General features: G+C 38.8%; 3 protein-coding genes across 15 annotated transcripts in view; 2 read left to right on the forward strand and 1 right to left on the reverse strand.

The window, feature by feature from the left end:
* Positions 1 to 2,617, forward strand: part of LOC309384370 (uncharacterized protein) — a 73,562-nt gene extending 70,945 nt beyond the window's left edge. For all 5 annotated transcript variants that reach the window (XM_081937832.1, XM_081937834.1, XM_081937831.1 and 2 more), the window contains one exon: positions 15 to 2,617. In XM_081937832.1, coding sequence (XP_081793958.1) covers positions 15 to 129 — 115 coding nt within the window. In that variant the 3' untranslated portion in view covers positions 130 to 2,617. The remainder of the gene's footprint in view (positions 1 to 14) is intronic.
* On the reverse strand, positions 1,856 to 23,428 carry IDH1 (isocitrate dehydrogenase (NADP(+)) 1). Its single transcript, XM_081937837.1, has 9 exons — positions 23,231 to 23,428; positions 18,164 to 18,291; positions 15,370 to 15,661; positions 14,863 to 14,968; positions 11,419 to 11,596; positions 10,416 to 10,567; positions 8,330 to 8,470; positions 3,554 to 3,716; positions 1,856 to 2,621 (listed from the first exon to the last, which is right to left on the reverse strand). Exons 2-9 carry the CDS (start codon positions 18,283 to 18,285, stop codon positions 2,528 to 2,530), a joined length of 1,248 nt encoding a protein of 415 aa, XP_081793963.1. The 5' UTR covers positions 18,286 to 18,291; positions 23,231 to 23,428; the 3' UTR covers positions 1,856 to 2,527.
* A 34-nt stretch (positions 23,429 to 23,462) lies between these two features.
* Positions 23,463 to 27,405, forward strand: part of PIKFYVE (phosphoinositide kinase, FYVE-type zinc finger containing) — a 108,329-nt gene continuing 104,386 nt past the window's right edge. For 2 of the 9 annotated variants that reach the window (XM_081937810.1, XM_081937813.1), the window contains exon 1: positions 23,463 to 23,883. Coding sequence is in view for 3 of the 9 variants with exons in the window: in XM_081937806.1 (XP_081793932.1) it covers positions 25,265 to 25,347 (83 nt within the window). In the remaining 6 variants the exon portion in view is untranslated. Of the gene's footprint in view, positions 23,884 to 23,948; positions 24,453 to 25,145; positions 25,348 to 27,405 lie in introns of those variants that run through there. The other 7 variants (XM_081937809.1, XM_081937811.1, XM_081937806.1 and 4 more) reach the window with 5 other exon arrangements.

Raw genomic sequence — 27,405 nt, forward strand, 5'->3', positions numbered from 1 at the left:
TTTCTTTCCTGCAGAAAACTGAGGCGTGGTGACCCCTTTACAGTGACTGACTTCCTCAATTCCCCCATCTATAAAACAAAAAAGTTGACAAAAGGAACTGAAATGTCCAGGAAAACCAAGAAAATTTAAAAGCAAAGTCATCTTAGATTTGGTGATTAATCTTTAGACAAAGGGTAACACAATTGTTTCCTAGGTATGAGCTGTTTTTCTTAATTCAGCTAGTTTTAGCTACTTCATTTTAAAAATAAAATTATTTTCTATAAATATTTGTTTCTCAAACTAGGTCTGTTGTATTACATCAGATTTATTCTAATTATTTGAAGATTCATTGGAAGACCTATATGTAAACTTGCCAAAATGTCAAAATAACATGAAAACTAAAATCAGGTATTCTATCCCCTCGAATGTCTTCTGTATTATTATCATTATGGCGATTTATTGCAACAGAAGTGTGTCTTTAAAGCTTTATACAACAGCAGAGTAGTGGAGTAATCCAAGTACTGTAAAGGAAAACATGACAAAGTCTACATTCATTTTGCTTGGAAAGCAGATTTCACATAATCACAACTTATTTTCATGTAGAAAACTAAGAAAAAATATAAAAAATACATTATGAAGTATTATTTTGTTGTATGACATTAATGTATTCAAAGATTTTGGAATAATGTTTCAGTAATTGGTGTAAAATTGTTCACTTAAATTTTTAGAATTGAACATGATATTTTAATATCCAAATGAATCTTATCTTTGTTCTCAAAGAAAGGATACTATAGTTTAGCTTCCACTGTATTTTAAAACTTTCAATGTATAATTAAAACAGCATTTTTTTTTGGAAGTAACTGTCATCTTTTTAAAAAAGAAATATTACATGAGGAGAAAGTAGTGTTTCCCAGTGGGGATGTTAAAATGTGTCCCATTTTAAATTAGATCTACTTCTTCAGAATTTGTTGTGGGGGCAGGCAAACAATTTTACCACATTTTTCAAGATGTTAAAAATAAGTTAATATGATTTTTCCATCAATGAATCGGCCATAAAATGGTAGATACATTTCAGTATAAACTCAGTGAAGGTTTAAAAGCTGCACTTTTTGCCAAGGCTTATCCGTATGTATTGCTGTCAGTTTCCTAATTTTTTTTAATTAAATGTGCATCTGATGTTTTGCAAAGTACTTCAGTAACACTGTTCCCTCCTCCACCCCACAATCACAACATTGTACTATTCTTTGAACATGGTTCCAAAGAATTCAAAATAGAATAGTTATTCTTGTATACAAGCATCTATTTCTGATGTGGCATGTACTGTACAACATTATGATAAATTTTCTGGATAAAATGGAGCAAATCCAATGTGTTGCCCATATATGATTTATATCACATATTTTTTAAAAAATAGATGATTGCAGTTCTGTGCTTGTTTGAGAACGGGAACTGTTGGACAGGGAAAAAAAGGTAAACTTGAATTGAGCATCCTGGAGACTGGAAACCATGTTCCCACCTTTGTATTTTGACTTCCATGAATGGATGTTCTGTGATGAAGACTGTGTACACTTTAATTTGAAAATGTACAGCAGATTTTCAATTCTGTCACAGGTCCAACAGCAATGCCTACCCTATAGAAAAGTTGAATGTAATCTGCACTTTCCAGTTTTTTTCCAGGTTTCTAGGGGACAAGAGATGCTCATACTTACATATCAAGATGGCACTATTGCATTCTTATATAAGAGCTAGATCTTAGTCTGGTTTAAAACTTGTAAAGCCTTTTTAAACTGAACATTCTATATCCTTTCAAGTGGCATAATAAATGTGCAAGTTGCTGGATTTTAAGTTACAGTTCACAGACCACAGGACACAAGGATGGGTATTAGTGTTTATTTCCTGTTTTAAAAATCAATGTTACTGCCAATCCAAATTGGGTGGCAAGTTAGTTTGAAATGCTCTGTCTTAAGCTACATGTGCAAGCAGAAAAGCAGCTTTTTTCTCTTTAGTCACCTCCCAGATGTAAGGAAATTCAAGGATTGTTTCTGCCTGTACTGTGTACAAGGTTATGTCATAGTAAAGCTTCCTCTAAAACATTTTTCCCTTCTTCCCCACCACAAGTAATTAAAATCCTCTTCTAACATTGCCCATATCAAGCTGGATGTTTTTCAATTTCATTAAAATGGTTTGTCAGAAGTATTTTCTGCATTCTGTACATAATCTAATGAGTTAGAAATAAAATTCTTTAAAATGACTTAATTTAGAGCCCATTCCCCTTAAACAAATATTAATTCCCCTAATTCCTGACCAGGAAAGAGCTATTTTCAATAGAGACAAACATCAGTTCTGCTGTTACCTGTGCCTTTCCCTCTCTTAACATTACAAAAAGCTAGAGGGTGAAAGAGTTTGATCATTACAAGGTTCGGGTTGATTGCTTACTTTTTGAAGTGCTATCCTTATTTCTTTTATGTATATATACATAATACATAATATAGTCATCCATCCATCCATGAGAGTTGCCTTTCCAGAGCAAATACTTCAAGGCCAGCTCTTACAATCTTGGCTGAGAAGATAATTTTGTCTTCAGGTTTTCAGCAAGTTTATCCATGAATTCAAATGTGTTCAAATAATCAGAGCGTTTCACCCTGTGATTAACACAAAACAAAATGATAGTGTAAATTTGAGAGTATAAAAAATCCTCTAATAAGATATCTATTTTTTATACAGGTAGACCTTGACTTACAATTTGTTTAGCCACCGTTGAAGTTACAGTGGTCCTGAAAAAAATTAACATATGACCATTTTTCACATGCCCGTTGCAACATCTCCATGGTCATGTGATCAAAATTCAGATATTTGGCAACTGATTCATATTTATGATTGTCCTAGGGTTATGTGACCACCTTTTGTGACCTGACAAGCAAAGTCAATGAGGAAGCCAGATTCACTTAACAGTCCTGTTAACTAATTTAACAGCAATTCAGTTAACAGTACCAAGAAAGTTCGTAAAATGGATTAAAATTCATTTAACTGTCTTACTTAGCAACATAAATTTTAGACTCAATTGTTGTAAGTTGAGGACAACCTGTAACCAATGGGTACATGTGCTTCACATTTTCAATAAATTGTGTTAGATATAATTTAGTTTATCTGGGTTTTTTATGGGTGAAACTCTTAAAAACTCATACTTAGCAGTTTGAAAAATTTCTTGACTTTGTACTTGTAGCTAAACCATATAAATAGGTTATCTTTCAAATGCTAGTTACACCAGCAGCTCATACAGACTTAAATCTTTCTTATAATATAAAAGAGACATTGGCTGCAACTGATCTTGAAAAAGCATTGCAATCATTAGATTTTATAATGTAGTTCTGTCTCCAATTTTTAAAATGATTTTTATTTGATTTTTATTATTAGACAATTAGTGTTTATTTAACAAATTCCCATAGGCAGATACGACATTTTAGCCCCCCAGAGTCCTTTATGTGAGATGGATGGCCTATACATTCATTAAATAACTAAATAAATTCTAAAACATTTTAAATATTGTGGTATTTCTCTGAAACAGATTACTTACTTAGGCAGCCCTTTAATGCAAGCAGACAAGTCTTTTGTCATGAAACCAGCTTCAATAGTCTCTACACAGACATCCTCCAAGGTTGAAGCAAAATTCTGGAGGTCTTTGTTGTTATCTAATTTTGCTCTATGAGCTAGACCTCTAGTCCAGGCAAAGATGGATGCTAGGAAAAGAGGAAGAGAGAACTCAATTAACAACACTGTTCAAATAGATATCTGTATTGCCTACATTTTCCCCCTATACCAGCGATGGCGAACCTTTTTTGGCTCGCGTGCCACAAGTGGGAAGAGTGCAGGGGGGTCGTGTGCGGGCGTGCCGCACCCATAATGCAATGCGCGACCCCCCCAGTGCGCATGCGCGCACAACGCCCCCGGGGGGGTGGGGGAGGCTCTTTTTGCCCTCCCCGGGCTCCTATAAAGCCTCTGGAGCCTGGGGAAGGCGAAAAGTAGCTTTTAAAAACGTGAACTCAGCTGGCCAACGTGTGCATGTGTGCTGGCCAGCTGACAGGGCAGCGCCTTGCGTGCCGTGACAAATGGCTCCGCGTGCCATAGGTTCGCCATCACTGCCCTATACTCTCAGTCTAAAATAGAACCTAACAATCTATGTTGTTCAGTATGGCTACTGATAGCATTCACTGAAGTAATTCCACTTTGTTCTTCAGCAGATTTTAGAGAGTAGCCTGTGGTTACATAGCCACAAAGTTGTAAGAATTCTACTTCCCATACTCTGAATCTCTTCCCTTGAATAGTGTTCATAAGATTCACACCAGTTAAATAATCAGAGACTGGTTGAAGATTCTTCCAATCCTGGAAGCAAGTTTGGCTTCTACATTTACAAGCAAGTTTGGCTTCTACATCTACAGATCCAGGAAACTACAGACCTATCAGCCTGACCTCAATACCAGGAAAGATTCTGGAAAAGATAATCAAACAACGAATTAGCAAACACCAAGAAGCAAACAAAGTAATAGCCAAAGGCCAACATGGGTTTGTCAAAAACAGATCATGCCAGACTAATCTTATTGCATTCTTTGACAAAGTGACAAAATTAGTGGACCAGAGGAATGCCGTCGATATAATTTATTTGGACTTCAGTAAAGCATTTGATAAGGTAGACCATAACCTACTACTAGATAAAGTAGAAGAATGTGGGTTAGACAGCATCACTACCAGATGGATTCGTAACTGCACTCAACATGTAGTCCTCAATGGAACTGCATCTACATGGAGGGAGGTATGCAGTGGAGTACCCCAAGGCTCTGTTTTGGGCCTAGTACTCTTCAACATCTTCATCAATGATTTGGATGAGGGGATAAATGGGGAACTCATCAAATTTGCAGATGTCACCAAACTGGCAGGAGTAGGCAACACTCTGGAAGATAGGCTTAAGATACAGAAGGATCTTGACAAACTTGAACATTGGGCACTATCTAATAAAATGAAATTCAATGGTGAAAAGAGTAAGGTTCTACATTTAGGCAACAAAAATGAAATGCACAGGTACAGTATAGGTGGTACCTTGCTCAACAGTAATAAATGTGAAAGGGAACTTGGAGTCCTAGTGGACAACCATTTAAATATTAGCCAGCAGTGTGCAGCAGCTGCCAAAAAAGCCAATACAGTTCTAGGCTGCATCAACAGAGGGATAGAATCAAGATCACGTGAAGTGTTAATACCACTTTATAATGCCTTGGTAAGGTCACACTTGGAATACTGCATTCAGTTTTGGTCACCACAATGTAGAAAAGATGTGGAGACTCTAGAAAGAGTGCAGAGAAGAGCAACAAAGATGATTAGGGGACTGGAGACTAAAACATGAACGGTTGCAGGAACTGGGTATGTCTAGTTTAATGAAAAGAAGGACTAGGGGAGACATGATAGCAATGTTCCAATATCTCAGGGGTTGCCACAAAGAAGAGGGAGTCACTATTTCCAAGGCACCTGAGGGTAGAACAAGAAGCAATGGGTGGAAACTAATCAAGGAGAGAAGCAACTTAGAACTGAGGAGAAATTTCCTGACAGTTAGAACAATTAATCAGTGGAACAGCTTGCCTCCAGAAGTTGTGAATACCCCAACACTGGAAGTCTTTAAGAAGATGTTGGATAGCCATTTGTCTGAAATGGTATAGGGCAGTGATGGCGAACCTTTTTTCTACGGCGTGCCAGAATTGCGTGCACACTCGCTACTGCACCCCCCCGCGTGCCCACTCAATTCCCCACGCGCATGCGCACGTCACACACACACACACACACACACACACACACAGCATGCACCCCTCCCCCATGCTCTGGAGGCTTTCCTGAAGCCTGGGGAAGGAAAAAATGGCCTCCCCCGCCCTTCTAGATGTCCTCTGGAAGCAGAAACAGATTCTTTGGGGCCATTTATTGTCCTTTCCAGGGGGGCTTTCCTGAAGCCCGGCTCCTCTTCCTTCCTCGGCTGTTGGAAGAGCGCTGCGCCCGTTTCATTCTCTTTGACAGCCGCCTTGCTTGCCCCGGCGCGAGACTAGCGCTGCCGGGGAGAAATCAGCAGGAGGGGGAGAAGAACACAAACTTCTGCTAGGGATGCCTTCTTCCCCCCTCGCCTCCCCCTGATCTCTCCCTGGCAGCGCTCGCCTCACACGGCAGCAAAGTGTCCGTGTGCGTGTGTAACGGGGGTCTGGCTGGGACCGATCAGCTGAGAGGCTGGCAAAGAAGCGGCGCTCGGAGGAAGAAGGCAGAGATGCTGGCTGGCATTAGCTTCCCTTACTTTTCGCCGCTGCTGCCCCGACAGGAAGGAGCATTACCACCCCTCCCTGCTGGTTGCAGCCCAGGCCCCGCCTGCCCTGCTTAGCTGAAAGTGTCGAGGGAGCAAGGAAGGGAAATGAGCACTGGCCAATATCCCTGCCTTTTCGCGGCAGTGGGGAAGACTTCTTTGCCAGCCTCTCAGGTGATCGGTCCCATCCAGCCCCTGTTTTACACACACACACACACAGACACACACACCGCTTGTTGCTGCGCGAGACCAGCGCTGCTGGGTAGAAATCTGGGAGGGGGAGAAGAAAACAATCTTCTGCTAGGGATGGTCTTCTCTCCCCTCTCCCCCTGATTTCTCCCCAGCAGCGCTCACCTTGCGCCGGCAACAAGTGGTGTGTGTGTGTGTGTGTTTGGCCAGCGCTCATTTCCCTTCCTGCACATCGCGGCTTGCTCCCTCGCCACTTTCAGCTAAGCAGGGCAGGCGGGGCCTGGGCTGCAACCAGCAGGGAGGGGGTGGTAATGCTCCTTCCTGCCGAGGCAGCAGCGGCGAAAAGTAAGGGAAGCTAATGCCAGCCAGCATCTCTGCCTTCTTCCTCCAAGCGCCGCTTCTTTGCCAGCCTCTCAGCTGATCGGTCCCAGCCAGACCCCCGTTACACACACGCGCACACACACTTTGCTGCCTCGTGAGGCGAGCGCTGCCAAGGCGTCCCAGTACCAGGGCTGAAGGGGTGGCGGTGGCAAGGACGGGCGGCCAAGGGCTTCCCTCCATCCCCACCCAAGCGGCTCCAGCTTGCGGCTCTGATGAGGATCCGCGGTCCGGAGAGTTGCCGCTTCCAGCGGGATATATTCTGCCAGGCCCTTGGCGGTGTCTTTATGCGGTTAGCTCGCCTCCCCACCAGCAGCTCCCCCGCCAGCATCCCGGCTGGAAGCGAAAGCGCAACAGCCGCTGTTGGGGAAGGGAGGAAGGGGTGGCAGTCACCTGTTCTCACCACTGCCACCCCTTCTCCCCTGGTAATGGCGACTGTTGCACTGCTGCTTCCAGCCGGGATGCTGGCGGAGGAACTGCTGGTGGGGAGGCGAGCTAACCGCATAAAGACGCCGCCAAGGGCCTGGCAGAATATATCCCGCTGGAAGCGGCAGCACTCCGGACCGCGGATCCTCATCAGAGGCGCAGCCTGGAGCCGTGCAAGAAGCCCACTTGGGTGGGGAGGGAGGGAAGCCCTGGCGGCTATCACAGTGCCGCTTCTGGCTGGTGTGGGAGTGGCTGCAGGGACCGGCTGGCCGCTCCTGCCCTTCCCCTTGTGGCTGCCGCTGCTTTTCTGAAGTGCCCAAGCCGGCCAAGCCCTTCGGACTGCAGATGAGCCATGGGCTGGAGGGCGAGGGCCACGCAAGAAGCTCACTTGGGCGGGGAGGGAGGGAAACCCCGACCACAGCTCTGCTCTACTAAGCGACGGCCGGGATCCCCTCTCCACGTCTTTTGGCACGCGCGGCCCTTGCTCTTCCTGTTGGTGCTTTTTGCGTGCGCATGTGCGATCACCAAACGGCCAACGCGCATGTGCACACTGAAAATAAGGTCATTTTCCTGGCGTGCGCATGCGCACCGGGCGGCTCCTCTTCTGTTTTCTGGCACGCCAATGCACGTAAAGACCAGCTGGCTGCTGCGCCCGAACCCGGAAGAGCAACTGGGGATGGCTCCGCGTGCCAGGAGAAATGGCTCTGCGTGCCACTTCTGGCACGCGTGCCATAGGTTCGCCATCACGGGTATAGGGTTTCCTGCCTAGGCAGGGGGTTGGACTAGAAGATCTCCAAGGTCCCTTCCAACTCTGCTATTGTATTGTATTGTATATTTATTTCAATTTAACACCATAAATGATGTAGCAATAACCACATACATAATGTAAACATTCCATATTTTTTAAGATTAATTTTGAGTCAGTGTTTTTGCTAATAGTCCTTTATAATTTCAAGGGTTCATTGGAGCTATTCTGTGACATTTGTTTAAGAAACTATCTAGGTTAGACTGGGAATGGTGGGATCCACTTACCTATGGGATTGGTTGAGGTCTCTTGGCCTTTCTGATGCAGGCGATAATGACGAGTGACTGTGCCATGAGCAGCTTCAGCCTCAACAGTTTTGCCATCTGGGCATATCAAGACACTTGTCATCATCCCCAAAGATCCATAACCTAGACAGGAGAATGAATTAGGGAATTAGTGTACTTGAAAATATATCACTCCTTGTTTGACAACTCTTGACCCCAGCAGCTTTAAGAAGCAGGCAGGAAACCCAAATGACCTATTTATTTTTATCTAAAATGTTAGGAAGACTATCAGTTTGGGGGGAAATGATTATCTGGCATTACTGCTAACTGTTATTGTTATCAAACGGAAAGTGAACTTTTTAACAATTTCATTCTTATTTAAGGATTTTTAAAATACCATTAATCTCCTTTTTTATTTTGGATTTAGTTTAGTAAGGGCTGATTTAGATATACAATTTTCCAATTCAAGGATAAAAAAAGTTTGTTACACTAAAACTGATTTGATTCAAACAGAAATTTGATGTGTGCTTTTGGATTTCACATATAAATTTTATAGGCAAAAAATACCTTTGCAGTAAGAAATGAGCAAATTTATTATCACACAATAATTATGTGTTACCCCCATAAAGCGAGTAGTCTTGATTGTTCCTTGGATACAAGTCTTAAGTTTATATGCTAGATAAAGAAGCTGAAAAAAGCATTCTACATTATGACAATGGCTATCAATGTTGACATCAGGAGTGAATTTTGGATTGAAGGAGTCTACATTTCATGAAGTTTAAACATGAAAAACAGATTCAGGACATAGATTCTCTCTAAATCTGTGATAGGTCACAAAGCCTATTTGAAAGCCATAAAGGGAAATATTAAAATACCTGGAAATAAATTATATTACCATAGTTTGTGTCATTAAGTTAATTTAAAATGTCATATTCTTTGGAATATAATATGGAGTCTAAAAAGCATTAATTCTCATCTATTGAGAATATTGTACACATGCAACAGTTATATTCTAGCAAATTCTTTAATAAGAACTTGTTTATTCAAGAGTATTTTAACCTATACTTAACATGTATTTAAAAAGTTAGACTTCAAGGAAATATGGGGACCAAATGTTCTAATGCGAAATAATCCGTAGAGTCCATCAAATCTTTAAATGCAAGATGGTAGCAACATTTACAAAAATTGAAAGTAGCATATTTAGAATTATTTATTCTTAATATTTCAAATTTCTAGGCCATCCAGTTTCAACAACTCTGGTTGGCTAAATATTTAAATGACAAAAACTCAAAACCAAAATGTCTTACCATCTAGAGAGCCCACCCTCCCATGACCCTCATCCAAGGCCTAGAGAAAGAGCCTGCCCTTTGGAATTGAGGGTCTCCCTAAAATCCAGGTAGATTCCAACTTGATGGCATTCTAGAGGACCTTAAAATCCTGGATCTTCTAGATTTGGGGCCGGGGTAATTGTGGCCCTTGCTGGATATATGATTCCTGTTCTATATATTAACTGGATTTGCCATTTGTGTAATGTTTTATGTTGAATGTTACTTATACAGTATATTATCTACTATTTTGAGTGTCAATCTGGAGTTGAATGATACCTAAATTGAATGAATCAATCCATTAAAAAAATAACATTCTTTATTAGATAGATGCCACTGAATTTCCAAGGCATACTATTCCAGAAGGAAAGTACTACAATAGTGAAGGAACAGGGAAGTCCCAATGCCATGGGTATTAGGTGTACTGCTTAATTGATTGCATTAGGAGCAAAGTAACTCTTAACAGATTTTCCAGAATTGGCGGAAAGTATCAGAAAGTCACTTAATAAGCAGGCCCTATGATTTGTAGGGATTTCATGAATTGGGAGAGCAGGAGGAAATAAGAAAAGCAGCTATTGCCTTCCTATCTAGCTTTAAACTCTAGGCATTTGGTTGGCCTTTGCTGAAATACTGCATTGAGCTGACTTATAAGACAGAAATAAACTTAGCAAAGTGATTCTGTTTATATTTTTAGTTATTCTGTGCAAAGCTATACATCTGGCTAGTTATCACCAAAAGCAATGCATTAAAGGTATTTAACATACCTTGGGCAACTGAGTCAGACTGCACATCACCATCATAGTTCTTGCATGCCCAGATAAATCCTCCCTCAGACTTTAGGGCTTGAGCCACCATGTCATCAATGAGTCGGTGCTCATACCAGATGTTTTTGGCCTCAAACTTTGACTTGTACTCTCTGGAGGGAAAAGAAAACTGAATGTTACTGTGTTTGTCACAGATCTGGCATATCTCATGCTTTCGAACGTCTTTCTATAAAAAGTAAGTAAGAGAGGAACTTTAAATTCTTTCACTACAACATTTTCTTTCTGTATTTAATGTCATCTGGGAGATGGCATTTTATCTGAGCAAACAACTTCCTTTTTCAATATAGTGAGAACTGTTTTAAGCAACTAAGAACAAGATTGGGAAAATAAGTTAGTTTCATTCACAAACTTCGCAAACCACTCATGCACAGCAAATATACTGCAACTTTGCTGCTAACTTCCTAATTCAACATTGTTTAATTTAAAGAGCATATAAACATTAACGTGAATATTCACCTATTATTGTCACTAAGCACAGGTTGTAGAAATAGGGTTCTAGGAAACATCCTGATTAACAAATTAACATCAAGCACAATCAGCTTTCTGGAGTAAAAACAGATGCTTGGTATAAAGGAACTGCCATACAGAGGGATACAAAGTAATTATATTTGTATGTGCATTTGTGTGTGATCAGGGAACTAAATGGGAGAGTTTATGCACCCATATATCTACTGTACAGAGGATTTTTTTTAAATGGGGCTGCTTATGAGAATCCCCAAAAGCAGTTTTCTTAATTTTATATTCGTAATCCCCTTCTGTTCATAGTTTAATATGCACAATTGGTTCAGTATCTTCTGCATTTAATTTTGAAGAATTCATTTTTAAAAAGCTGAGAATAAAGTTTCAGAGTCAGGAATTACATCCATTACAAAAGCTTTAAAAAAATAGTAATTTTTCTAAGAGGTAGCCCTGCAAGTGGAAATACGTAATAAAGTATTATTACTTGTCGTAGATTTCCTGAAAGATATCCTTAAAACGCCCATCGTATTTTTTCAAAATGGTATTTTTGGTGCTCATATAGAGAGGGCAGGCTTTAGACAATGCCATCTGGAAAGAACTGTGGGCAAAGTCCTTGATGGATTGGTCAAGGTTAAACATCCCCAGAGCCACACCTCCGCAGCCTGTATCACCGAAAAGAGAAGTATGAAGTGAAGAGAGCATGTAACCAAACTTTTGCTTCATGACAGCACAAGAGTTCACAGATTTTTTTCTTTCGTATGAATAGTATTTTCAAGAGTTGAATGATAACCAATTCATGTCACTAGTCTAGTGTATATTAGCTATCATAGATGAAAATGTCTTTTTGTCATGTAATCATAAGGCTCCAAATACAGGCAACAAGACTCTACTACATGTAATATCAAGTTGCTCACTGATGTTCATATCCATTATTATTAGTATATATATTGCAGAGTAGTTTGGCTGTCAATTTACCAGCTCTGTTGTAGGACATGATTGCATGCTTCCCAAAGTACATCATAGGAGACCGAACTGGCTTTGCACCAGGAAGACAAGTGGCTCTTCATGCAGCATTATCCAAGGCCCCCTCCCTTCCCCGAGTCACCTCATAAATGGTTGCCACAACTGGGAAAGTTCAGAACTGCAGGAACCTAACTGCCTGTATGGGGCACCAACTCGTATCCAACCAAAAGTGGTACCTATTTATCTACTGTACAATATTTCTTCGAACTGTTAGGTGGACAGAAGCTGAGATGAGTGATAGGCGCTCACCCCGACACACAGTACTAGAACTTGAACCACTGGAACAGACCATCTCCAGTGTCATTAAGCCACTGTGCAACCTTGCCTCCCTTCATATTCATGATTCCAAGTCAGAAAGAATAAAACAAAAAGTGCAGAAATTAGAATTCACTTGCTCGTCATGTGAAATCTTTTTAATCAGCTAAAGTTTGCAGCCAAAAAACATCAGAGCCAGAAACCTCATTTCCTCTTAATCTGTAGCAAATTATGAAATACATCTGAAGCTACAATTGTTTTGGTCATTTGAATCCTGTTGAACTCTGAAAAGGAACATGCCACTAATGAGCAGAATTAGGACTAATATGAAGAAAGGCAGACCTATGCTGAGCAAGAACCAGTTTCCAAAATTATGCAGAACAGATGACACTAAGGAGTTTCAGGGGAAAAAAAGGCTTACTGTATTCATAAACCAATTTCTATCTAGTGTGATAAACCTATATTGGACTTATTCATAATGCTACTACCATTACAAAGGTTGTAGCATCTTGTAGTCATGACTGCTATTTGCAACCTCAGATGCTTCCAACAAGCAAATTGAGGAAGCTGATTTTGCTTAATGATCACATGGCTCATTTAACCACCATGTGATTTGCTTAACAACTATGGTAAAAATCTTCATAAAATCAGATCCAGTCACATAACTTGCTTAGTGACTGCATCGCTTAGGGATAAATATTCTGATCCCAATTGTGGTTGTGTGGAGAATTACTTGTATTTCTTGTGATGAAGATAGGAAGTTTCTGTATTATTTTTTCATTTTCTATTTCTTTATTTTCCCCTTTCTTTTCTACAGCTTTTTATTTTTCCAGTTTGTATTAGTTTTTGTTCAAATTATAGTCTAATAAAATTACAATGAAATAAAATTAATTAGTAACATCTACAAAGAAAAAACTCCAAAATGTTCAAAAAAGTAACAAAATCCAAAGGTAAAGCCCAGAAATGAACATTACTATAGCAATATGATCCAAAGGTAACAATTGGGAGTAACACTGGTCTATTTTAGAGGAATACTGTTAGAAACGTAGGAATTACTACCTGGAAGCTGTTAAAATTATGGCCTCTAATTGCCAAGTTGAGAAGCATGTAATTACATTAACTGAGAATGAAATATAAAGATATAATATGCCTGGAGTTTTTTCAGCCACGCACCAGCCTGTACTTGTCACTCATTACAAGTTGGCACACAGTATACAACTATTTATTCATGGCTCCAGTGTAAAGCAGTATACATACTAGAGCAATTTTATTGGCTGTGCCATAGCCATCAGTTGTTCTTTATTTCGCAATGCATATTTTATTAAGTTGCACAGATATGAAACATTGTATGTCTACTAGTTAATACAATCATATCCTGCTGATTAAGGGACAAATATACAGGAAACCTGAAAGGAATTTGGCTCACAGCTTCTATAAATGAAGTGTCTTATTTACATAAAGAACAGAAAGCAATAAAGCAATTATATTATTTCCCACAGAGAATCTGTAGTATCAATCTAAAATACTCTTGGTCATCACAAATAAAAATAAAGAATCTGGCCACAATGTTGTGGATAGATGAGTGTAAACTTCTCTCACTTCAGAGATTAGCATTTCTAAGGAATCTGATTATGAAGACTCTTATTTGTGCCTATTTGCTCTAAGCATTTTCCAGATTTGTCTCTAAAGCATCCTTTCCCAATCAATCTACTTTTAATGTATTTTAAAGACAGCTTTCACTAATTACAATCACAGATCAGACTTGTTCAAATTATGGGAATGGTAGTCCCATACACTAGAAGACATATTGGGAAAGACTCTTTGAAAAGGACCTGGAAAGGTTGTGAAGATTTCCTTTACCAAGCATATATTAGAACACTTCAGTATTTGCTTCTCTTTTCTTTTTCTTTTTAAGGATAGGCATTGCAGAATAGTATATGAATTATGTATAAGAATTGTAGAAATTCTTCAAGCTAGATTTAACTTTGTTAGATTTGGTATGGTTATCCACTCCAGAAAACACTGCATGACTTTATAAAGTAAGACAGATTTAGATGCATGAGGTTTCACAACCACTGTTCCAACAGGTTTCACTATCACTGAAGTCAGTTTTATAACTATTTGTGCAACATCAAAGCAATCTTGGATCACTCTAATTTTCAACTGGTTTTTCCACTGAAATAAGAATTGGGGCTAGTGAAAAGGATAAAAGACACAATAGTGATAACAGAATCCATTTAAAAATCTAGGAAAATTACTTTCTGCACATTTCTTACACTAATCACCAAGCACCAATTTCATGAGAAGGGAACAATGAGATTTCTCATCCATCCAGCAGACTGGTGGTCAGTTCCAAATCCATATTGTTATGAATCCCTCTACATTTACATTTTCAGATCAGCACCTGGGAAATTAGCCAAATAGTACTTTATAGAGGCATAGACATAATTGATTCCAGTTGCTAATCTCGATTATGGACCCCACTTCTTCCATTATTTAGTAGTTTGACCCTCAAGTGCCAATTATCTAATTCATACAAAAGCCTACAGGAAGATAACTGATTAGTTTACTGTCATTTCTTATAGTCTTCACCAATTTTTCACAGACAGCCATTTTTTGATCAACAGTTTCTTTCATTCAAAATACCTACTTTCAAAATTATGGACCAAATAAGTTACAGGTTTGCCTCCATCCGCTGGTGTGTATGTCATCTCTACTTTTCCAGGGCCAGGAACCACAAAATCTGTAGCTCTGTACTACAAAACAAAAACAGTACCAGTTTTGATCAAACATTCTTCTACACAGAACCTGTCATAATGTGCCCTATGTGTTTGGAAACAATTTCTATTGCTGTGCCCTGATGCTGTGGGAAAAAAGATAACTTCTTGAATGGCTTTCTATAGTAAAACTGGCAACTTCAATGCTATTTTGAAAAAGGGCTCAAACTATTTTAATCATTCGCCAAACTTGCAATTTGCTACTCATCTATTCTAACCTAAATGCTATTACATGCATGCTTTATAACAATTAATATAATGTTGTAAACCAGATTGCATTTTTCTCCCCACTACATATATTCTCTAATCAAAATTTCTAATGGTGGTAAAAAGTCAGGTAAGTTAAAGGATAAACATAAAATATTGTTCAAGATACTCACTTGGTCACCAAAAGCATGACGGCCAATAATAATGGGTTTTGTCCATCCAGACACTAATCGGGGGATGTTTTTGCAGATAATGGCTTCCCTGAAGACAGTGCCCCCCAAAATGTTTCGAATGGTTCCATTAGGTGATTTCCACATCTGTTTTAGCTTGAACTCTTCTACACGCTTCTCATCAGGGGTGATTGTGGCACACTTGATTCCTACATTGTACTTCTTTATAGCTTTAGCAGCTTCCACTGTAACCATGTCATCTGTTGCATCACGATTTTCAATGCCCAAATCATAGCTGCAAAGAAAATCCCCAATAAATGACATTTAACCATAACCACAGTCACCTCATTCACTCCATCTCCAAGATTTATACCATACTAAGAAACTTTTTAAAACATCCTTGGAAAGGAGGAAAGATCTGGCCACAGAAATCCATGGAGAATTCCAAGATTTAAGCCAAGTGAAGGCAACGCACTAGTAAGCCTATCCAAACTCCAAAGCTAGTGGCAAAAGAAAATGTCTTCCTTTTCCAAACATTTTAAAACAGCTTTGATAAATCAGTTCCAAAGCAAAGGCTGCCACAGGAAGCTGAGAGAGAGAAAGATCTGGAACTGTTTCTGGGAAATAAAAGCTGATATTCGATCTGCTAGGTGAATCAAGTCAACCTGGACTCCTAGTGACTTTCTGGGCAACTCATACTAATTACTGAAATACAAAATCTCAGTGGTGTCCAATATCCCTTCAAAGGAACTTTATTGCGCTTGTAGTGCAACTTGGACTGAAAGAGCAATATCTTAACAAAAAATATACAGTGTCATCTACTGCCTTTATCTCCAAACTTCAAACTGATTTGAGAGAATAATGCACAATTACTCAGTAGAGTCAATAACTTTAATACTCTTAAATACCCTTGCATTGCCTGTATAATAATAGAGGAGTGGAGTGGAAAGGAAAAAGGATAGTTTGGATCCTGAGTCAAAAAAGCAAAAGAAATAATCTCTCGTGGGTTATTAACAAGGATAATTTAATCAAATCGCTTAAGATCTAGACTGCCTCTTGGGTAAACTTCAACAATTGCATAGGATCTTCGGTCTCATTCGGGAGATTATTTATTTATTTATTTATTTATTTATTAATCATTTTTATATGCCGCACCCTCTCCACCAAGGGACTCGGGGCGGCGTACAATTTACTACATAACAAATAATGACAATGACAAGGAGGAGATATACAAAAAGCATTATACATACACAATAAATAAATAATCAATTAATTAAAACAGCAAAAAAGCAATTAAAAACAATTAAAACACCCAGAGTCAAACCTAATTTAAAATTGAATCCAGAGGGATTAGAATAGCTATAATTCAACCCTGGCTGCTGTGATGTGCATTTTCTGTGACGGAAGTAATTTGTTTTATCCCTGGGTGTCATTGCTTGTATGCTGTGGTTTGTTTTAATACTTGTACACTGCCCAGAATCAATGTCATGAAATAAGTGTCCATACAAACAATTTAAGTAAACATTTTGAGGTTTATTAGTGCTAGATACAAAGTAATTTGCAGAAAATTTTAAGAAAGGAATACTGGAAAACATCATTAATATATGCACCAAATGCCATATAAACCAATGTATTGCCCTAAATTGTATTGGTTAGAATATTTGCCCTTTTAATAGAAGGACAAAAAAGAAATAAAAATATATTATCTGGGCTCTACTGTCATAGAAATCAGATCCATGTAGTATTTTAGCAGCTTCAGCGCTTGCAAAACAACACATCTTGTTAGACAGATGATCACCTACCTTCCTTTTGCTTTCTGGGAACAAAGTATGAGAGACGTAGGGAAAAGTTGAAAATGCTCTGTCTTTCATGTATGGCTGACGCAATTAAAATAACTTGCTGTCCTTTTATCAAGGGGACTCCTTTAATGGCCTTGATAACTAATAGAACAGCCAATTGATTAAATGCCATGTGATGTCACCTCTGCCACTGTAGCTTCTGAAGGTTTATGGAATATCTGAACTAAGCAAGAGTTCAAAAGAAAGGATGCAGGATGCACACCTCTCCATAGTTGACTTGTATTACCTAACTTTCGAATTACATGACATTAGCATGAAAGCTGCTGTCCCCATTGTCAATACCTAACTTTTTTCAAGTCACTTAGAGTTCCTTTCAAGTTAATGGGTTACAAAGCTAGAGTTTATACATCTTCAGACTGCCCTTAGACTATATGGGAATAAGAGGTAAAATGGTAACTCTATATGGAAAATTTAAATTTAAACCTGTCACAATCAAGGCTAGGATGTAATGAAGGCAGTGTAATGAGAACATGACAGAAAAAAATTCTGTTGCCAGGACCTCCTAACTTGTGGGCTGGGGGGAAAAAGCTTTTATTAAGTAGCTATTTTCCATAGTGCAATGATGGAATCAATTACATTTCTCTGCTGGTTATGGCATTTTAAAAAACACAAGAACAAATGGTGACCATTCAGCTAATTTGGTCAATTTAAAGCCACAAGACAGCCTTGGAAACAGCTGGGCTTCACAACAGCATCTGAATGAATGCTGGCAATGTGAAAACAGATTCTTATCTTAAGGCCAGTTCATGTACCTGAACCTTCCAGTTTTAAAGTAAAGGCTTGGCTAGGGAATATCACAATTTGAAGAGCAAGGAGGCAGTTTTGAAAATATACACACAAAATATAGTGTTGTTTCTTTAGACTTTTTCAAGTACCAGAACTAACACTTAACAAAAATACACATAAGCTGCATTTTCCTCACAGTATAGAAGATATACCTGTGAAGATCCAGATCCAGGTAGGGAAAGATCAGCTTCTCCTTAATCAGCTCCCATATCACCCGGGTCATTTCATCCCCTTGCATCTCAACCACAGAGCCTCCATTGATTTTTTTAGACATTGTAAGCTAATGGAAAGGAAACACAGGAAGTTCTGAGTCATCTCCAGCTCAACTTTTTAATTAAGCCCAGAATCTACTCTTAAAGCAAGTTAATTCAGTGTACATGTTTTGTACTTCTTCTATATGCTTTGTATATCCCGTCCCACAATATCAACCCTGAATTTTTAGTTTCTTTGAATTAAAGATGTACATGTAGATATAAACATGATAGGATAGGATATAAAAGAGCAAAATAACCTTCAAAAAGTATTGGAGATATATGGAATGTAGCCACAAGGAATCTGCTTCAATAAGCTATGCATTGAAAGTCTATGATCTGAGACTTTCAACTACAGTACAAACAGATCCTATTTGTATAACATCACTAACAGGATCAATAAGAGTGGAGACAACGTGTTATGGGAAGATCAAAATTAGTCCAGTCAGCTAACTCTGAAAGTTAGTGAATGGACCAGCCCTGAATTTCAGCTGAGGCAATTCATGTTTCAGAAATGGAATCTACATCAGTTGCATGTAAAATGAGGTTACTCAAATTGCTTCCATTGTGCTAGAGAAAAAAAAGATCATTAAAACAAAAGCTGGGAATTGAAGTTGAGAAGAAGAGGACATATCTGATTATATAAAAAGGCACCTAAGAACAAATATGGTTAAAAAATTGGAACTTAATGAATGTATAGGAAACAAACATGAATATTGAAATAGTGCAATAAAATATGAACTGAATGCTAGCAAGGAAAAGCATTACATAGTCAATATCTACAAAAATCAAGATGATAGTGGATAAAGATAAAATGTAGGCATGGCTTACAACTGTAACGTTAAAAAAAAAGAATCCAAAGGCTTGATCTTGGCTGCTCAAGAATTTAAACTATTTCAACTAATGCAATCAAAGTCAGAATTGAAAAAAATGTCAAGACAGATTTTGCAAAAAAGCAAAAGCAAAGAACCCCCAAACCCCAGATCATATACTCAGAGCAGGAAGATCACAAAATCTGATTATGAACAACAAAATTCAGTCACCAAAATAATTAACTGGCACATCTGTCAAAATTATCCTGTACCAGTAATGAAAAATTGGTGGGAACACATAACTGAAAAGTAATAAAAATGAGTTTAAAATATTTTGGGATTTCCAAATAGAAAGTTATAAAGTCTTGGTTTATATCACATGAGATTTTACTATGATTGAAAAGAAGAAAGTACGGATAAATGAGGTGGTAACACCAAGGGACAGTAGACTAGAAGACAAACTGAAGAAAAACATGAAACATCAAGATATGAAAACTGAAATCGAATGATTATGGCATAAACCAACTAAGGTAGACTCAGTGATTATTGACACATTGGATACCATATGAAAGTTTTTTGGATAACACTTACAAAATGTGTGTATTGACAACATTTCCATCTGTCAATTACAAAAGGCCACACTGGTTGGATTATCACATATACTATACCAATACATTACAACATCCTATTCTTTTAGGAGGAACTCTGAGTATGAAGACCAACACTAGCTAAAGAGCCGTGATTTTACATTTTTGTATACTGTATATATAATAACATTTGTTCAGGTCCTCAGGAAGGACTCGATAAGTGAATAAAAATGCAAAATCCAGTCTAAACATCTGACTGACCAAGCATAGAAATAATTTCAATGTATGTCTCCCAACATCTAAGCAACTCTGGGTTAAATAACTTTATTTCCAGACCATCTAGTAGCTGAATTATATTATACAGAATATCCAAAAGCTTCATCTGGTGTAAAATGTCCCTAGACTAGAGTATATGTTACACCTCTGCTTCATGAGCTGCAATTTGCTTCCACAAACATTTCAAAGGGCTGGTTTATGGCATGGAACTGGGTTATTTAAGGGATTACTTCTACCTAATTACACTTTCCAAGCATATTGGATCTGGAAGAAGTGGTATGTTGCAGGTTCCATCTGTGAAGAAGTTCCATTTCACGGGACCCAAGACATCGGCCTTTTCTGCCATGGCACCTGCCCTTTGGAACATCATCCCCTTTGAGATGAGATCTCTACCACCCTTCTGGAACTGGTTATGTAAAAAAAGCCTAGGAATTGCAAGGAAATGGTAATTTGATTAGTTGGCATTGTTTATAACCTGTTCTGTCTTAACGTTTTATACTAATATTAAATTTTTGTACTTGTCCTTTGAATGTTTTTAAAATTGATTTTATGATTGTTTTGTATGACATTGTCACATTTGTGAGATGTGCAGCCATATAAGTTTAATAAATAAAATAAAAATGCAGAGCTTGTTCTGATTGACGCTATCATATTCTGCATTTTGGAGAAGCCTAAACATTTGCACTCCAGGCACCTGCTTGTATAACCAACACATTGTTTTCCTTTCCTTAATAAAGTTATTTGGCTGCTAAAAGGACTCTTTCTATATATTTACTTTCTGAAAATGAGATCCTTCAAAAGAAGATATTCAAGGAAATAAAATGCTCCTATCTGCCCCTTGACCTTAGTCAACAAAACCATAGCTTTAAAAAGTTCTGTGGCCAATTGATAATCCCCACAGGTATTTGCTGACGAGTGTTGGTTATGAAAGAGCCATGACTTGGCAATTTTACCTTCAGAAGTTATCTAACACTGTATGCAAGAGTCAATGAAAAGCACATACTGTAGGCTTCATTCTAAAATTACTTTTCGTAGTACTATACAGTAGTACTACTGTACTGTTTGAGCCAGGCTAAAGTCTAATCATATGAGTATATAAGAATAGAACATTCCAAAATCATCAAACTGACAGGCATACTTATTTTATTGCTGCAAGATACATTTTAAAAAATATTTAAAAAATTATTTTCCTTATGGAAAGAAATGTTTGAACATGAAATCAATAAACTGTTAAATGACACTATTAAATATAAATCAAAGTTTGTTACACAAAGATTATAAATGTGATAAACTGTGACAAAATGTCATTGTGAAGAAAAGTATTCATTCTGGCATAAGCTTTCAAGATCAATTCCTATCTCCATCATATAATGAAATGGCCTCCAGTCCATAAAAGGTTTGAAGTGGAAATGTAACTCATGTTCATATTAGAGGAACATTATATACGATAGCCCAATTTGTTCCTTATGCCATCAGTCTTGTAAACTCGCAGGATTCTTCTTTTTTGCCATGTATATGTATACATTCAAACTACTAGACTGATGTTTTTGTCATATATGTTTAAGTGAGTATATACATAATGGTTATCCTTTGAAAGCAGAATGCAACAAAAATTCATTTTAATGTATGCTGATTAGTGTACATACAAAGTGACAATAAAGTTATTTTATTCACATATTTTACTAACCTATCATTTGACCATTGCTGGTTGAACTAACTATAAGTATCAGGGCAAAGCTATTTAATGAAGTCCAAATGAACCATAAAGTGGCTTACTGCAAAATGTAAACCTGATTACAGGTATTCAACTTACAATAGTTCATTTAGTGACCATTCTAAGTTACAACGGCAGTGAAAAAAGTGTCTTACGACCATTTTGGGCTCAGTTGTGGTCATAAGTTGAGGATTACTTATATAGGTTTCCATTTGCCTGGGGAAATAGCACCCATCTACAAAATAAGTTCTCCTTCCTTGTGTCCACCCTTAAGACTTAGTGCATGTCTGGGAAAGGGATTTGAAAAAAAGGGAAAGGTGTTGCAATTAGAAGAGTGCTTGCACAATATTGGATGTTGAAATAACCAGTATTCTGAAATCCATAAGCAGGTCTTATTGCAGAAAAGACTAAGAAAAAAAATTGTAGGCAAGATTATAATTCTCAGGGATATTTTACATGTATTTCATTATTACCTTGCTGCAGAAATTGGACGTAAATATATGTCACCTCACAGCAAAATTAGCACACATGAGCAATGCTATAGAGAATTTGATAATTTGGCTGCTAAAATGATCCTTTTGCTTCCTGGGATTTTCTACTATTCTTTCCAGGACTACTTATTTAAATATATTTAATAAAATCAGTGGACTTCAATGAAAGAAACCTTAAGCATGCCACTTTGAATGACATAAAGTGGGATATCAATGTAATAAACAAAATAAATGCACTTCAAATTAAAATGCTGTTTTTTGGGACAGCATCTAGCCACTATTTTATCTGACCAAGCCAAAATTGGGACCAATTATTTTGAACATTTCCACTTCACATTTTCATCGCCACACTTGTAATAGAATTGTTGGTTCCCAAAAAAGTAACCTAAATGCAGAATACCATAATGTGATTATGATATAAATCCATTATCTTACACAAAGACTTCCAAACTTATAATCAATTAAGGAATAAACCTGAAATTGATTTTACCATATTGAATTTAACATAATTTCTGAAATAATTTGATTGTGCAATTATTGCTATAACTATCCCATAATCCCACCCATAAATCAGGATTAGACTGAAAAAGGACAGCTGTGTCCATTTGGCCCTCTTATTCTAGGAACCTGGTAGTTGTTACAACATGCCATAAAGAAAATAGTCTGCAATCAAACTTAACCAAACCAATATAACACAAAAGGTGAAAAGCTTTCTCAGCCATTTTGACTTCTACAATTTTGAGGGTGGGGACAAAGAGTCAACAGTGAAAAGCAACTGGAAAGAAGCAAATTCGAACACAAATAAGGATTTGTAAAGGATATGAAAGAGGCTTTTAATGACATTTTTTTTAAAAAAAAAACTGTCCAAAGCCGCAGTTAGACTAGATAATTGCAGTAAAAACAGCAAAATGGGTCGGGTAACCTTATAATAGCATTTCAGTTTTTAAGCGATTTGTTGCTTCAGCGGCACAATAGCCCTTGCCAGCCTTTAAGATACTGGACGACTCGTTGCTTTTACACTAACCATTTGGAGCCGAGTAATCCATGCACCCCGAAGAAGTGAAGGCGAAGAAATAGAGGAGACTCACCTCTTTGGGCAGATAGGAACCGCTGGACGACTTGGAAGGCTTGGAAAAACAGGACTGGAAGATCCCAGGACGAGGAGAGCTTGGGTTGTCACTGCTCGTCTCGCTCCCACTGCCACGGTCGAACTCTGCGCCTGGGTAACTGCTACTGCTGGTGCTACCGCTACCGCCGTCGTTTTTACTCGGGGCGTAGACCCTGCAATAGGTTAAGAGAGAGAGAGCGAGAGCGAGCGAGCCGGTTTAAATGAAAGTCGGCTAAGGCCACACCTCCTCCCAGTCTCGGTAATGCCCACAATAAGGTCCGATAGTTCGTCCCTCCTTTACTCTCCAGTTGCCCAATAGAGAAAACGAGGAAAACCGCTTCGCCAATACGCTCTTCCCAACGAGCCTGTCACGAAGCAGCAAAGGAAAATGACTGGAGAAGCTTGGGGGGCGGGGGGGCGGGAGGGGAAGCGTACAGAACACACAGAATAAATAAGAGGAGTAGAACAAAGGTGATTTTATCATGTTCCCGCGGGTAGATCGGAGACAAGGACGGGGATGACGCGCTAAAAATGCAAGCTAGATATTGCCGCGAACACAAACGCATTTCTCCCCCTTGCTTTGTCTTGCCCCCACTGGCAAGTGTAACCTGTCGCTTGGGCTGAGTCGGATAGGTGCGGTTTTGCAAGTTTAGGATTTCGCAAACTGTCTCCGGTTTCCGAAGGTTTAACAGAACAACAGCTCAGGCTTTAGATCCTTGAAATGGTAGGATTTGATCCGGCTGTCCAAAGTGGAAACTTGACTGCCGTTGATCTTTGATCTTGACCCTGATTGGTCATGAGCAAGCAGAAGTTCCCAAGGACAAGCAGAGAATCCTCTGGGCTTTATTTTGACACTTGGCTGCTTTTCTAGATACAAGAACTGAAAGCTTTGCACTGAGATAGCTGGCCTCCTTCCTGCAAAGCGTCATTAATTCGTCCCCATGCAAGCGTAGGGCCCAATTTATACGAGAAAGGGAAGCAAGAAATTAATTAAGGGATGTCATGGGACCGAATCACATGGTTCGCTTGTCTATCTACATATTCAGGCTTCAGGAAAAAGCAGAGAGGCGCAGTTTCTCAGTCTCGACAGCTTCAAGATATGTGGACTTCTGGAAGCTGAAATCCACACATTTTAAAATCGTCAAACACTGAAGTAGACAATGCAAAACATTAACTCCTTGAAGGTGTGAAATCGCCATCGGGTATTATCCCTATAATTCTGAAGTGTTTTATATAGACTGGAGAACCGGAAGGTGCTGCTATTTCAGCGCCCCAAATTAGTTGGGTTTTGAGTTCAAATTGGTCCTGTCTGTCGGACATTAGCTGTGGGTTATTGGCTTACAAGGTTTCACAGACGACAGCTCCCTGTATTTCATTGGTTTGATATTGTGCAGCATTGGTTTAACTGATACACCATTCTTTAGGAATTTATTGGTTCAATTCTCACTAAGAAACTAAACCTGAGCCTGGGGTGCATATTTTAGAAAGGGAGGCGTGTACATCATAGTGGTATTTTCTCTGTTGCCTGCCTCAAGTTTCTTCCTCCAACATACACGCGAGTTGACAGTGACGGGTTCTTATCGCTACCTGTAATATTGTTCCATGATTGGACCCCCCGTTTTGCTGCGGGGAAGAGACCATGTTCGCATTGAGAAGCTGCTAAACGTCAGACACAGCCTCACCCTCAATGAGAATTACTTCCCCCTTTCTCGTATACACTTCGCGCGTTACCAGCCATCGTAGTATATGGTACACTCTCGAACTGAACGGCATAGAAAACTCCGGTCGATGACTGCAGGGTCGTTGGTTAATGTCTGTGTGCGATTTGTTCCTCCATCTCTCCGGCATCAATTGGGTTGCCTGCGGGAGGCCGGAGCAGATGGCGCTGGCATAGCTCCTCCTCCGCCGCTTTGCTTTCGCGGGGGAAGAAACAGGAAGTCGGTGGGGAGGAGGGAGCCGGGTCAGCTGCTGCCTTAGCCGGGCGTCTTGACTCCCTTTGGCTGCCCCCTCTTTGATGGTGTTGCCTGTCGGAGAGCAGAGCGCAGGAGACCCGTGGCGGGAGGAAGAAAGAGCCTGCTGGAGCCTACCGAGAGGCGGGTGAGAGGTGGCCAACAAAGCGATTTGTTTTCCTTCGCGAGGAAAGGAAGTTGGGGAGGGGGGCCTTTCACGCAGCTTCGCACATTACGTGCTTTTAGCTTTATGGGTCCCAGCCTGTCTTCGATCCTACGCATGGGGCTGGACAGTAGCCATAAGAGTGTTTTGTTTTGTTTTGTTTTTGTAAATTGTGCTTTGGCTATTTACCTCGTTTCTGTGCCCTTCCGATTTTTGTCCCGTCTTTTCTACTGCGCGGTGTGGAGCATTTCAGTAAACCGGATTTGGGGGTGGGAAAGTTAGCATTCGGGTCCTGCTGGGCGTATCGAGACTCTGGGGTGTGGGGAAAGATGGCACGAGGTATTGCTCCCTGCGAAAGAGCAGCCGTCGTGTCTTGTCTCGTGGTTTGTGAGGAAAGGAAGCCTCCAAAAAAAGCTTCTGCTGAAATGAACAATTGAAAAATAGAGGATTGTTGCATCTTTAAAAGTTGTGCAGTGGAGAACATTTTGCTCGGTTTGAGATTTTTTTACCCTTGACTGCTGAGTTGCAGTTGCTTACATACTTCAACTAGATCAGTGGTTCTCAACCTTCCCAATGCCCTTTAATACAGTTCCTCATGTTGTGGTGACCCCCAACCATAAAATTGGTGTCACGGTTCCTAAGAGCCTCGAAAATATGTGTTTTCCGATGGTCTTAGGCGACCTCTGTGAAAGGGTCGTTCGACCCCCACAGGTTGAGAACAACTGAACTTGATCGTTTTGAACGTGTAAGAACTCTTATCTTGGCCAATTAGGTGAATGAATGAATGCTTTTATTACAGTCACTGATTAAAACGGCAACTAGATAAATTGCTCCTATTATTTTGAATTGTACACCTTTGGAACAAAGCGTGAGTGATGCACAAGTTTCCCAATACATTTGTCAATTTTGGGTTTCTGTTGGGATAGACTTGTAAGAGGCACTTTGATTTAAAACAGGGTGGAACTACAATTGCATAAGGTTAAAGATACTGAGAAAATTTCAGGTCATATAATTGATAGCAGCCACATTCAAATGAAATGTGTAAGGCAATGAATGTTCCCTTTTGAAAGATATCTGGATACATTAAAGCCTGTTACCCTGATTTAGAAAGATGGCATGGGAATCTTTCTAGAAATAAAACTCCCTGAAATTCTTGTCGTGAGCATTGCTTTTAAGAAAAGGAAACTAAATTTTTATAGCATTGGTTAGAAACTTTTATTCCTATAATCTTTGTCTCCCCTTTCCCCTTTGAACACCATTTATTCAAGTGGGTGAATTAATGCAGAATATTATTATATATGTGGAAATACTCACTTTTGTGTAATGGATTTTATCCAACGTAGATTCTTAAGTTTGGGACTTATGCTAAACCTACATTTAAAGCATTCTATTTTTTTAAAGTCTTTTTTGTTTATCTCTAGGTAATAAGCAGTTTAACAATTTATGAATATCAGAATTTATTAAAACAGGAACTATTATAGTAGATTCTACAGTTATTAAGATCATATGTTCATACGTACATTTTTACTTTTAAGGAAAAAAGGAATATTTTCCCCAGAAATTCAAAACCCAATTTAAGGATTAAATTATTTCTCTATAGGAATAAAAATATTGTTGAGTATACTTCAAATATTTGGATCAGTTTTTTATTATATGGTTTCTTGAATATCCAACATATATTCTTAAGTCAATAAACTACTCAGAAACACCTCAAACTGCAAGATGGGCAGCAAATAAATTTAATAATAAACAAATAGAAAATTGTCTATACATTTTTGAGGTGATTTTAAAATTAATATTTTTTCCACTTAAAATTTGAGCTTATAGCAACATTAATTCTGCTTGCATTACATAGCTAATTATGAACTCAGAACCTTTAGAACCCAGTTCTAGGTTTGTACAACTTTGCAAACCATGAACTATGGTTTAATGCAATTAGTTAATTTGCAATTCAGCATGTAGTATAAAACAGCCATCAATTCAGCTTGGTTGCAAACTTGTACCATTGACAACAAATTATATTAATCCTTATATTTTTGCCAA

The sequence above is a fragment of the Natrix helvetica genome, assembly GCF_964273705.1.
Source record: "Natrix helvetica genome assembly, chromosome: 1".
NCBI classification, from domain to species: domain Eukaryota; kingdom Metazoa; phylum Chordata; class Lepidosauria; order Squamata; family Natricidae; genus Natrix; species Natrix helvetica.